Source organism: Lepisosteus platostomus, chromosome 19 (assembly GCF_059453375.1).
Source record: "Lepisosteus platostomus isolate fLepPlt1 chromosome 19, fLepPlt1.hap1, whole genome shotgun sequence".
Lineage (NCBI taxonomy): Eukaryota > Metazoa > Chordata > Actinopteri > Semionotiformes > Lepisosteidae > Lepisosteus > Lepisosteus platostomus.
The window spans coordinates 19,132,690-19,146,245 of NC_142629.1; the positions used below are offsets into that span (position 1 = coordinate 19,132,690).

The 13,556-nt window shown below is 37.5% G+C and overlaps 1 protein-coding gene across 1 annotated transcript; it reads right to left on the reverse strand.

Moving 5' to 3' along the window:
* Positions 1–412: 412 nt before the first annotated feature.
* Positions 413–12,485, reverse strand: glyr1 (glyoxylate reductase 1 homolog (Arabidopsis)). Its single transcript, XM_088613325.1, has 16 exons — positions 12,360–12,485; positions 11,573–11,609; positions 11,128–11,207; positions 10,881–11,019; positions 10,379–10,534; positions 8,953–9,030; positions 8,545–8,598; positions 8,112–8,162; positions 7,585–7,658; positions 7,217–7,316; positions 6,360–6,470; positions 5,195–5,296; positions 4,139–4,301; positions 3,810–3,989; positions 3,288–3,412; positions 413–2,371 (listed from the first exon to the last, which is right to left on the reverse strand). The coding sequence occupies exons 1-16, from the start codon at positions 12,395–12,397 to the stop codon at positions 2,297–2,299; spliced, it is 1,563 nt and encodes a 520-aa protein (XP_088469451.1). The 5' UTR covers positions 12,398–12,485; the 3' UTR covers positions 413–2,296.
* Positions 12,486–13,556: the final 1,071 nt, after the last annotated feature.

Here is a 13,556-nt window from a genome sequence, read left to right on the forward strand (position 1 = left end):
AAAAAAGTTAAGAATCAGCATACAGAAGTTATAAAAGTTTAAAACAAGAGCTTCACTAACGTCAAGACATTTATCCACTTTTAGAATAAAAGGTTAATTACTGATCATAGCCTGATTTTCTTTCCTATGATTAGGACAACTACTAAATACTACACAATTATCCAATATTCTCTAACCCTCACACACGAAGAAGGCTCCACAGCCCAAACGTTCCGTTCTTCTCTTTTCAGCATGGAATAAACCTTTACTTGTTCCTTTATAATCTAACATTGCTTTACCTTGCTGTGACTAAACAACTATTGTAAAAAATTTGAAAAAAGTTAAAAAAAACCTCTAGGAACCGTTGAAGCTTCCTTCAAGGGATCAATAATATTTTTAACGTTAGGAAATATTAGAAAAAAATAAAACCACATTACACCCAAGACTTAAGTTTCTTTATTTGTGAGAAGCTTGTTAACTGCACAAAAAATTCACATTTCACTTACATACCAAATGAACATCTCTTAAAACAGCAAAACCTTCTTTACAAAAAAGATTTATTAGTAAATCAGTTATCCATTATTGGATATTTCTTCAACAAGCTGTTCATTGTCACATATTAAGAAATCAATTATAACAGAAGAGGAAAGAAACATTTAAATGGTCAACACTCAACGGAACCATCTACAGTAATTAAGACAACACATGATTTAGGAGTTCAGAGCCATTTCTTGTAATTAAATTCTTTTTATACCTCCCCAATGTAATTGTATGTATCCTTTAAACTCAAGACAGACTATTTACACTTGTTAAAAGGATTAAATTATGAACATAAAAGGGATGGCCATAAACGTAGATAAGCACCACCACTCAGACTAACAATTAAATCCTATTTTGGTAAATAAGCAAATAACTTCCAACTCTGTATTTGGTGATAGAACATGTTCTTTAAAATATGCAAAACTAGGATTATTTTGTGTTTCAGATGTGCCAAAACAAAAGCAATTAAAAAAACGAATAACTTGTGGCAGTATGCATAGGTTGCTCATGGTTTGAAAAACTATTTAAATGTACAGCTTTTTATTGTAAATATTTACTAAAGTGAAAGAAGCTGTAAACCAACAAAGTAACTGATACTTTTTGGCCAGGACATGAGGCATTTAAAATATATCCAAATATTTATTTTGGATAAAAACTGTAGTTTTTATTTTCTACCTCAAAGTAATGCAGTTTTATTATTCTAAGTCACCCACTGCCTTAGTGTTGCCTCAAGTTAACTGAATTTTCAAAAGACCCTTAAGTGGTCAATACTTTAGTCACTCAGATTCATTAAGCAGTAAGGCAAAAGGAAGGCTTGCATATGCACATGAATATTGGCCCTCAAAAAACCTACAGCAATCCATAATTAAAAATGACAATTTATTACACGTATAACTACTTGTGAAGTGTTGTAATGAAAAGGGCGAGCTATCTTAACGCAGGTTTTTTCACCCGTTGTGGTGAATTTAACACTAAAGTGGACATGACAAGGTAAAGTTTATAAGAAACGAATGTTTACAGAGAGAAATTCTTACAGTTACAATTCACATTTTCTTAAGATATCCCATAGACCTATTTGGGTTATGCTAAATATTAACAGTCAATTTAATGGCTGATCCCAGTAAAGGTCTCATTCTAACAGACCTAGGTAACAATGCATTTTAAGGCATTTAAATATCCTAAATGTGAGACCTGTCACTTTGCTTTTGCATTTGCATTTTCAGTTTTAAGAGTCTTAAATAAATAAATACATCTATTATATTGGGGTTACAACATTAAGGCATTGCAGTGGCATTTTCTTGGTGCTTCTCCAGCCTTATCATAATATTAACAGAATTACATAAATATATATCTTCCCATTCCAGACATTGATAGGTAATTGTTACACTGAAAATTAAATAAAACTGCAAATACTTTAAAAGAAATAATGTGAATGTATCACCAATGAAACCTAAAAAGGTTAAATCCCCTGAAAACAAATTTTCTTCAAAGGGTATAGTTTAACTGATACATTACACACTGCATTACTTTCCCATTCATAAACGTGACCGAGGTCAAACTCAGCGATCAGCACAGAGTTGACCAACCTCATTCTGAGCTCCAGACGTGCTGCTCTATCACAGTCAGTGCAATACTCAGGTTTGGCTACTTAACCAATGCTCCACTCTCACACCAGGGGAAAATCACTTTTTCCAGGTTGGCAGAAGAACATTACTTAAAAAAAGGAAATGGAAAAATCAAAGAGTGTGGTCCAGAGTTTAAATTACTTCTGTAGGATTTAGTGAATGTAGGCTCTGTAGACTGCAGACATGTCATTGTCTGACTGGTCCAGTGCTTTTGCTCTTTTATAGACCTGTAAAGACAAAAAATACCTCTCACAGATGAAAGAGAAAGGAAAAGATTTGATATATATACACATACAAAGTACTTAAAACACGGAACTGCATTTAAGATAGTGATCCATACCCACAGTTGACAACAACTGTGGCAAGGCATGCAGATGTTTGAAAACGTTTCGACTAGTCTGCATATTTTCAAAACTTGATTTTTACATAGTTTCACCAAGTAAATAATTTAAAGGTGGGTAAAATCAATGGCACTGAAATTAAAACATCCAAATATTAAAGAGCTCAATTTAAATTAAAGATAAAAACAAATTAAGAAACACTTTCAGTACAAAGACTTGGGCTTTCTCTTAATGTACGATGATTTCAGTAAATAGTTCTTGCAAATCTCAAAGCATGTAATGAAAATATTTTGACCCTTTAAATTGTTTCATACATGTACAAATGACTCATACTTTTTGCCCTAAGGTTTCATTTAAATTGTTAATTTAAAACCTTGATGAAATCTACTAGCAATGCTGGGATTAAGACTTCAAATTAAATGTTTTTAATTCACCTCCTTTATATTCTGATTTCACAGAGCTTCACATTTTGCCAAAAGGAAGGAAAGTGACAGTGACAGCATTTAATATATGGAACAAAAACAAAGTTAATTAGCATCCCACTCCCCCAACCTGACTGACAATAGTAAGGATAATTACCTCAAAAAGCGCTGTATAACAATTTATGAAAATAAAAAAAACAATACTGGCTCATTTACAAATGTGAGCTACTCTAACAGGAAAAATGAAATGTTGGTTAATAAAATGTATCATGTTTATGTCTGGGGCACGAAAGAGATTAAAGATCACACACCCTACAGTATTTTGTGTAATATCCTTCAGCCTTGTGAAACCCCAGCTCAGCGCTCAGGCTTCATCTCACCTCATTGGCTGCTGCCGCCATTGGAGTTGGATGATTGACAGAATCGCCCATTGCGATCGCTAACCTGAGGTCCTTCTGAATATGTTTCAGATAATAATCAGGCTTGAAGTTACCCTGCAACACATCTGAAAATGACACGAGGGAAACTTATAACAACGGAACTGAGAACAATCGGCACACTCATACAACATTAAGGCAAAGGGTAGGCACAAAAGGCCTCAAAATTTAACAGTCCAATATTTTACCAGCTTTAGGACACACATATTACAGAAAACAGACTGTTACCTTTGTATGTAACATCATATGGATATTTAAGATGACAATGCTGCCGTAAAAAAATTAAACAGAATTGCGATTTTTAAAGGTAAGAGTCAAGATGATGCGTGAAGCCTACACCGGAACACCAAGGTTAATGATTCTGCAATCAGATAAGCCAGTTTGTACTCGATTTTAACAAGTTCACAGACGTGCATAAAAATGCATATTAAAACTTGATTAAGCAGTTATCAATAAAATGCTCACTTTGGCATTTCTGGTCCAGGAAAGAACTTGCCATCTGCCCTTGACACAAAATATCTAAGAAGGTCTGCTGTGATTGGCCGGTGACTTGTGCCAACGTCAGCCCCTCGGCAATCGTCGCCATGAAGCTCCCCTGCACCATATTAAGGATCAGCATCATTTTTGCAGCATTACCCACCTCACCTACAGAGTGGAACAAACAACGGGAGATTTGTAATTAACACAAATGAACTTGACCGATCTGAACTGCCAGAACCATTATCTTCCCATAATGACTATTTTACTAAGGATGCCAACAGCTGCTTTAAAGCACATTTGCTTTCTTTAGATACCTAAGAAAAAAGACGTCTTTCCCATAGCTTGGAAACAGCTGCTACAGTCTTCGTAGAGCGTTCGGTCTCCAGCAGCTAAAATCACGAGCATCCCATCGTTGGACAGCTGCTGGCTCCCAGACACCGGAGCCTCCAAGAAGCGGCCCCCTCTGGAAGTGATCACCTTAAAGAACAATAGCGAGTTAAAACGATTGAATAAAACTGCCAGCGGTTTCAAATTCAACAACTGCAAAAGTTCTTCTGACAGGCCACCATCAATCACATTATGTGAAGAGTAGGAACACTTGTTTAAGCAAGTAGTGTTTCAATGAAAGGCTGCAGGATATGTTAAGTTTTGTTCCACATGAACACTAAATTATTAAATGGAACACAACTCTGGTTTGACTGATTGTGGACAAGTAGTTCCAGGGCTTTAGAAACCGATGATTTAACGGCTTTCTATACAGCCTTGCTGGAGCGGGGACTCTCCAGGACCGGGGCTGGCAAACCTTGCAATAGGTCCTTGTGCACCCAAACGCCTGCAGGTCGTTTTGCCTGAGCACCCAATTAATTTAACCCTTATGAGGCGTAAGGGGTTTAAGCCAAGACCACAACTGTAAGGAAAAAAATAGCAGGTGTAAATCTCAACAGGACTGGGAACCCCTGCATTCGTTAAAAGAGAATCTTGTTCAACACGCACATGCACTAAAAATACAATACACTATCCACAAAAGAGAATGGCAGGCTGAACTGAAACCCCCCGAGCAGTGAGGCACCCATTCAGGGCAGAGAACATCTTTATTACTTTTATTTGGAAAAAATGAAAATCTTAACATGCTATCATCATGACAGTCAGTCGTGTTTTACAAAAGACGTGCACATAGACTGCAGTGAGAAATAACCCTTGCTGCTTCAAACAAACGTATAAGCAAAACCTTCAGGATCACGATTGAATACGCCTAGCTTTCCACTGCAATGAAACAATACCAAGTAATAAGCCATGTCTTTTCTCTTCATTTACAAATCTGAAATAATGGAGTGTTCAAATGTTCTTAGAAAACTTTGAAAAGTGCTTACCTGTGATAATTCTGCGACTGTCTCTGGATCTACAGTGGACATTTCAACGTAACATTTCCCTGGTCTAATTCCCTGCAGTACACCACTGGGGCCAAGCACAAGCTGAAGAAACAAGCAGGTAAGTGACGTAAGTAATGATATTCACTGAACAAATCCCTCTTTTAGAATCCTTCTGACAAGAGGGCGGCAAAGAACCCAAATTTACTGAATTCTACCATAAACAAGAATAGCATTTTTAGATATCCTGAACATAAAAAACGCAATTTTTTAATACTTTTCGGGAAGAGGCATATCTCAAGACAGCATTCCCAACTTGGTGCAAGACATGCATCACAGATACACTGCCTCAGGGCTTCCCACAGGACAGAGCTCCAGCCAGGCAGTACCCTTCACCCTCCCCAGCCGGCCCTCGTGCTGTCTTACAGCTGGATTACTTTACAAGCGGACCAGCTAACTAGCCGTCTTACTGTTACTTAACTATTATACCAAACAAGACATTATATGACGTAATTTGACTATGCAGGATTGAGAAGTTGAAGGCTATCCACAATGCCCAAGGAAGAGCTCTGTGCTTCAACACATTGCTATTTGCTGTTTTCTATATGAACCAAGGCATCATGTCCTTTGGTATCGAGGCAGTCTTTTTCACGGAGGAAATTCAGCAGCACACAACAAAGTGACAGTATTTATATGTTACACAATGATTCAACTGCAAGGAAACCCTGCAGTTTTTTCTGTCTTACTAAGCTCTTAGCACTCAAGCGCTTAAAACCCTAATGCATGAGATTTTCCCCTCAAAAACTGCAACTGCATACTATTATAAAGGGTTTAAAGGAACAAGTGAAGGTTTATCCCATGCTAAAAAGAGAAGAAACAATGTTTCAGCTGTAGAACCTTCTTCGTGTGTTACCATGCACAGTACAAATAAGTAGACTTGGTACTAATAAACATTTAATCATCATAAGACATCTGTTCAACAAAGTGTCTGTTCACATGCATCCAAAACAGTCCATTTCTGCATAAGATTTAATTTAGAAGTGGTAGGATTCTTTTCATGCTCAGTATATAAAAGATTGCTTATTGTTAACCATTGATAACTATTGCTTACTGTTACCCACGGCAACAATTCTCTACTTTACTACTGAACGCAAGGTAAACCACTTACGTCCTTGGCAGCCTTTGGGTCTGAAACGCAGGAAAAAGTGACATCACACATAGACACAACCTCTGCTGGAGTTCGTCCTAGTCTGGCTCCTTCTTGGATAAACAAGTCACACTGAAAGGAAGCGAGGTTACTTATTCAAAAGTACTTTGAAGAACACATTTGAGTTAACTATTAATGGCTCAATTTGATAAACTCACAAATACATATCCTCAACAAAACCCACCAATAATCTTGAGATCAAGCAAAGATCATTTAATTTTTTCAAGTGATTCAAGAAACGACATTACTCTAGTAAGCTTTACAGTCTTGGCTCTTGGAAGGCACCTGTAAACTGTAAAACCTTTTTTGCTTAAATGATGATCTATAAATTGTCTGAAAAGCAAGAACATACAGGCTGTGTTTTGTACTAAGTCACAACAAAAAGGGATACTTGTTTAAACATTAAACTAGTATACCCTCAGTGAGGATGTATGTGATTTGCGCTACTTTGGCACACTATTAATCAAAAAAGGAAGGTTACTTAATGAAATGAGTCGTTACACCTTTTGCATAAATGTCATACCAGGAATTTATGCACAACACCTACAAAGCCTTTAGTAGGTACCTTTTATGACCTATTTGTGAAGTATTTTAAGAGTGCAGCACAACTGCTAAAAGGTGTAACCAAAACTCAAATATATGGCTCAAAGAAGTTACTATCGCACAGCATATTCTTAAAAAGTGTAATAGTGACATCTTACACAATTTTCGGATACTCTCATGACCCACGCAAGCAATTTTCCATTTAAATTAAACAGCAATTTTCCCCCTGACATTCACTGAAGTCTAAAAAAGTAGCTACAACCAAACTATTTGACCTTTTCTGCTGTGCGGTTCCAGACGGTGACAATGTGACCCATCTTTAAGAGGTTTGAAACTATTCCACTCCCCATCAATCCAAGGCCAAGAAATCCTATCCTATTGATACATTAAAATAAGAAAAAATGTTAATGCATGTCCTTATTAAATCGGGCACCTATCCTACTATGCAATACATTTAAAAAAGTTCATATACGTTTGTCTTTTTTTTTTACTATAAGTAAGCAATGGACAGTAATCGTGTGTGATCTTATTACATTTCCAGAATTGACAGCAACAGTAATCCAAGGTAATTAAACCCATATTTAAGAGACTTAAAAAATGTTTTTAATTTAACCCAGATTCAGTAGAGTGAAAGAAAGTGTACCTTTTGTCTGTAGGGGTGATAATGCCATTGACTGCTGTACTATCAGCTGCTTGAATAGATGTAGATCCAGTGTCCTATTTAAAAAGAAAGGCATGTACTTCACAGAGGATGTAATCTAAGAAAACCCTATGCATACCACATTTAAAAAAAGAATAAAGCACAATGTTGGAAAAGAAACACAACTCAGAATAGACTTTGCTGGCAAATTTCCAGATTCCAAGACTGAACAGCACAAGGTAGGGTTATCAGACCTATGAAAACAAATCAGACATTGTTAAATACTAGCTGGGATTACAGAAACAATTTTGTAGGGTACAGTGATAAATAAATGTATACTAGTGGATTGTTTATTAAAAATCAACACCAAACTGTGAACCAACAAGCCTAACAAAATGTAGAACATTTGATATATGTATAAAAAATAAAACTCTACAGATTTTATTGCATAAAAATACATAAAAGAGATGCATTAATTATGCAAATGAATCTCAGTTTGCTAGCAATTTGCAAAAAGTAGACTGTCTTACCTCCTCAATAACCTTCAGCCTCTTGCTGATGGGTTCTAATGAAGAAGCCGGCTGTACATAAAGAAATTACAATGTGAGACCACCAAGCACTGCCACTACACACTAACTTCCACACAAAACAAGCCCATCAAAATAATGTGCAATGCTATGCAATGCTAGCCATTTCCATTCTAATAAAACCAAAACGGTGTTAATATGCAACAGAACAACTCCAGTATGTTTTGCTTTTGATACAGATAACACAGAAAAGAAACTTTATTCAAAACCATATTTTCAATCCTATTAATTTAAACAAATCAAGCTAAATTAAACATTTCGACAAATAAAGACAGGTTAATTCCAGACAGGAAACCATAGACGAGCTCCACAATTTCCTGTGCACGTAAACTCCACGTCCAGACAGCACCCACTGCCCAGCCTGCCCCCTGCTTACCTTCTCTGACTGGCTGAGCAGAAAGTGATGGAAGTGAGGGTCATCCTTTACTTGCTACAAAAAAAGAAAGTTTTATCAAAAGTTTTATTCTAAACAGACTTGTTGGACTGATAAGTGGTAAAACAGCAAAGCTACTAAAGTGATTTGCACACAGGTCATTTTGAACAAAATAAATAACCCAGCTATAAAAATAGCATAACCATTACCCAAAAGTAAAACAAATGTGAATGATGAGTAATATACACATCTCATGATCACAAAAACGAATTGCTTGTTTGCAAAGCAAAATAAGTTTTGTCTTTGCTGTACAAATATTGTTGGGGGACAATGCATTTCAAGCAAATATCTTTTATCAACAGACATGCATAAGACACCACAAGTTGGATAACACCTAATAAATAAACATACATTACTCTCCCACTTAAATGCAGAAACTGTTCCAGCCACCAATCGCTGTACAGAGGAAGGTTCAGGATCTGTTAAATCCTAAAAAAAAACATTTACATTATTAGATTGCAATCACATTCCAGCTTGATCAGGTGCTGATAAACAAAGACCTGGAAGACAAAAAAAAAAAGGAATAAAAACAGGTAACTCCAAATCAAGGGATGTTTTGAGGTGACAATGTGTAATGCCATACACTGTTAAATGTCATAATATGTTATCTTCATTTAATTGGCCTTAACTGTAAACATCATACCGACTACAGGAGAGGTATAAGTGTAATAGGACTACCAACTACAAGTAGCCACCGATTTACATAAGTCATAAATATGTTTCAGTATAACATTAAAACTAAAGTGTAAATGTGTTAAATATGCCAGGACTTAAACATACAAAACACTGGATATAAAATTCCAAAGCACATCACGTTTCCAAGTGCAGCGATTGTGCAGTGAACATTGGACTCACACTTGACCTATGTCATGCAGCTGTGTTAATATTAACACTCAAAATTTGAGTGCTCTAAGTGTAGGGCATCTCATTCTTATCTTCTATGGATGCATTTTATTCCCAAATCTAATTAAGGTCTCATTTAGATTATGGTGCATGAATATTTGCAAATATCCAAAAACATGTTAACTACCCATATACCAAATCACCGTGAGGTGCCACAAAGACAAAGAAAGCATGCATTTTAAACTAAAGTCTGACTGAACTCTGTAGCAGGTGTGAGCAAACTGCATTCTACAAAGTTCTACTTGGGCACTCTGATTAAATAACATGAGTATTCATTAAAAAAGTACTTAAAAGCCAAATATTTAAAATAATCAAAAGTGTATTTTAAAATGTAATTTATACAAGCTGCTTCACAAAATATTCACAATTTCTTAACAGCATTTTACATTGTTTTGACGTACAAAAAATTCCAGCCATTTTATTATATTTTAAACTACAATGAATGCTGATATCTTGTCCAAGAGAATAAACGAACGCTTACAAGTAATTTCACTGATGTTTAATTGTTACAATTTTAACAATTAGCTCACATTTGGGATTTTTTGGCTGCACTTTATGATACAGATATGTTTATATCCAGCAATCAACCACCCTTTAGAGATGAAGATCTCGAATCCCCTTTGGAGAAATGCTCACAGAACCGGTTCAGCGACTCTGTAGCCATCATCTTTTTAATACTTTGTTCGCAAGCTTAAAACCAAACAAACAAAGCAGGCTTTAGCACGGTGTTGGACAGCACAATTCCACATACTTTCCAGGGACTCTTCTTGTGATCAGTAGGAACAGAACTGGAATAGCTTAAATAAGTATTTGCATTTTGAGTATCATGAATTCATCTGTTCTGTTCAACAAGGTGCCCTTTGCCGTCTCTAACCTTGTCTTCTTTTGGAGGGCGGCCTCGTCGGCGCAAACCAAGGTCTTCATCATCATCAAGTGGCAATTTCACCATTTTTGCAGCATTTTTTCTGCCTTTGACGTCTGCGGCGTTTGATTTGTGTCTTTCTTCTGAAGTACTGGAATTGTGGGATGCCTAAATAGGGAGCGAAGACAAACAGGTTACCGCAAGCAAAAGTGGCACCGAAACCCACCAGCCTTATTTCCCCAACACCACGACCCATCAATAATGGAGTAATTAAATGAAATCTTGAGAATTAACGGAAACATTAAAGTTAAACAACGCAATAAAGGCACATTTCAAAATGTTCACTCATTATACTGTAGCTCAAGGATTTAACTGATTTTGTTTCACTACAATGGCACAGGAATAAGATTCTGATTTTTTTGCAAATTGGAAAAAATTAATTCAGACTTCCCTTTAAGATGTAGAAATGGCACCGCAGTGTGTGCATCAGGTTCAGTTGACCCAAAGCCGTTACCTGTTCCTTTCCTTTTGCTTTCTTGAGGAACTCCTCCACTGCATCCACAGCTTGTTGGAAACGCTTGCCTTTGTTGATCTTGATCATTTCTTCCTTGTGGGGGTGGTAAGGCTTCAGCTGTTCGACCTTTATCCAAGCACTGGAAAAGAAACAGGCATCGCCGTTTTGAGAAAGCTGCCGCGAGAGAACCATCGCCAACTGTTTGTAACTTTTTAAAACACGGTGGGAGAGGGGAAAAACTCCTTACTGGTCTTCAGTGCCAAAAAACTTCACAAAGAAACATTTTTTTCCTCTCGGTTTCTTCAAGTCTTTCGGTGGACTTACTATCTAAAAAGAAAAAACAGAACGGTGTTAAAATGGGAATTAAACTTACAGGAAGACCCTGACAGAGAAGGCTCACCGACAGGGAAAAGATAAGCACAATCATCCATTACACTTTCAGGAAAACTGCAAAATTTACAAAACCAGACTAGAATCCCCCCCCTCCCATCTTTTAAACAGATGTTATGACGGATGTTAAAAAACCCTCCCCATTATTTCACTAAAAATAGTTCACAATTTAGGAATGTTACCAACTGTAACATCTTTAAAACAACTCCTGACCCATCATGAACTGGTGCACTACTTAAAATGTAATGAAAAAATGAAAGATCGGCAACTTTGGAGAGAAAACGGATTAGAAATGAATTTACTTTTCCTGGCCAAGGTGGATACCGTCCCAGCTTCCCCCTGAAAAAGAAGAAACATTTCAACTAACGCAACACAACCGATGGTTTCCTTCTCGATATTTAAATTATGCAATGGTTTGAAATGTAGTACCACAGACGGTCTGAGGCTTACTAGTTCATACTATGGCCGAAATATTAGGTAACAGAGAGAACTGTACTAATGTAGTAACAACGACTGCCTGTGTGCTGCAATGTACTGTAAAATTAATTAACTGGTGATGTGTAAACAAAGTGCAATACATAGGAAATCGCCTATATTTGACAGTGTGAAAATGAAGAGAGGGGTACACGATTGTTAAAAACGTGAAGTCACATCGTCGAAGGTACATCAAGTCTCCGTTTATGTTAAAGTTTAGGAAATACGACTGGAAAGTAAGTTCCTCCCGCTCGGGTTCAATAAAGGAGCAGGATAAAATGTTTTCAGCAACGAGGAAGCGATAACATCTGGAAATAACGTTTCCACAAGACTAATAAAGATGTATATATGGAATGTTGTGCTACATGTAGAAAACTGAACTGTTCGTTCTAGACTGCGGCTAAAAAAATAATATACGGATTGCTGTTTTTTTTTTTTAACGAAACGCTGTTTCTGTGCTGGGTGAAATCACTATTTTCAAGATCATTTCTGCAAAGAAATTCCTGCCATTTTCTCAAGCCAGCAAGCAAGGGCACCGCGCAAGCGACTCCGTTTAAATCACCCTCAGCACACGTCATGCAGCTGAAACTAAACGAATAAGCACAAAAATCTCACCAAACCAAATCGCCGATCCTCAGATGCACGGCCGCCATCTTAGAAAGTTGGTTAAAACGCCGCAGTGCATCCAGGGAAGAAGAACACACCCACCCGCGTCACGTGGTCCCAGACGGCCGTCGCGGCGCCTCTGCACAGCTGCTCCTACCGGAGAGGGCGTCTGTGCTGGAGGGTTTAGATAACTAAGGAAAGGTACCAAAAAATAAAGTTACATAGCAAAGGCGTAGGGCTTGGAGGGACCTGTTTGTTCTTTGCAAATCCAGCCCCAGCAACCACTTGCACGGATTGAAAAAGGATACCCTTTTTAAGAGCCGTTTGTAGAGAATTTATGTCACACTGTGAACTGCTTGTGAGATATATGTGCAATAAATGTTATTTTGATACAAAAATATAGCAAAGGGGACATGTATCCTTAACACCACCACCTACACGTTGCATGGCTTAGATCTCCGATTTGAATCGAAACTGTGCCATTTTCAAAGTGGCCGGGAAGCGCTGCGAGTGATCTCTTTCTGTTCTTTACTGCAGCAACCAGCCAGCAAAATGCACCGTAGGCGAGGCTGCTGATGTCTCGCTATGGTTTCCTCTGCACCTCAATGCAGTGCGGGTGATGCGCCAGGGGCACTTTGCTTTCTGTGGAGCTTAGGAGCAACGGGTGAAGTACAAATGTCGTAGGAAACAATGAAACTGCTGCCGTTGGCTACGGGCTATATCAGTCCAGAGCTCGATAACCACAGACGATTATAAAGAGCGACCCCGCCATTTTCACATGCGAGTTGGAAAGCCATTTTGCTAAAGAGGAAGTAGAGGCACTTCGTCTACGTATTAAAAAAAACATCGAAAACGCCCTCCAATCAGCCTCATGTGGTTTAGGTGTTACGATACTCATCACTGAACACATTTGTCTTTAAAACCGGATATGCGAAGCGGAAAGTGAAAAAACGTGCACATTGCCGTTTAGCAAAGGAGATAATTCGGCACGAATGCCCAGAATAGCAGGATATATAATGGGAGAATGCGCGACCAAAACTTGTACAGAACTACAAACGACATATGCACTTGGAATAAATCAACAGACGCCATTTTCTTTCCAAGTGTAGTATAGGTCTCTTCTACTGAGGCAGTGTCTTATTTTTAGCTATCTACTGAAAACAAGTATTGTTTACAGCTTTTCAGTTTGATTTTCTTTAAACATTT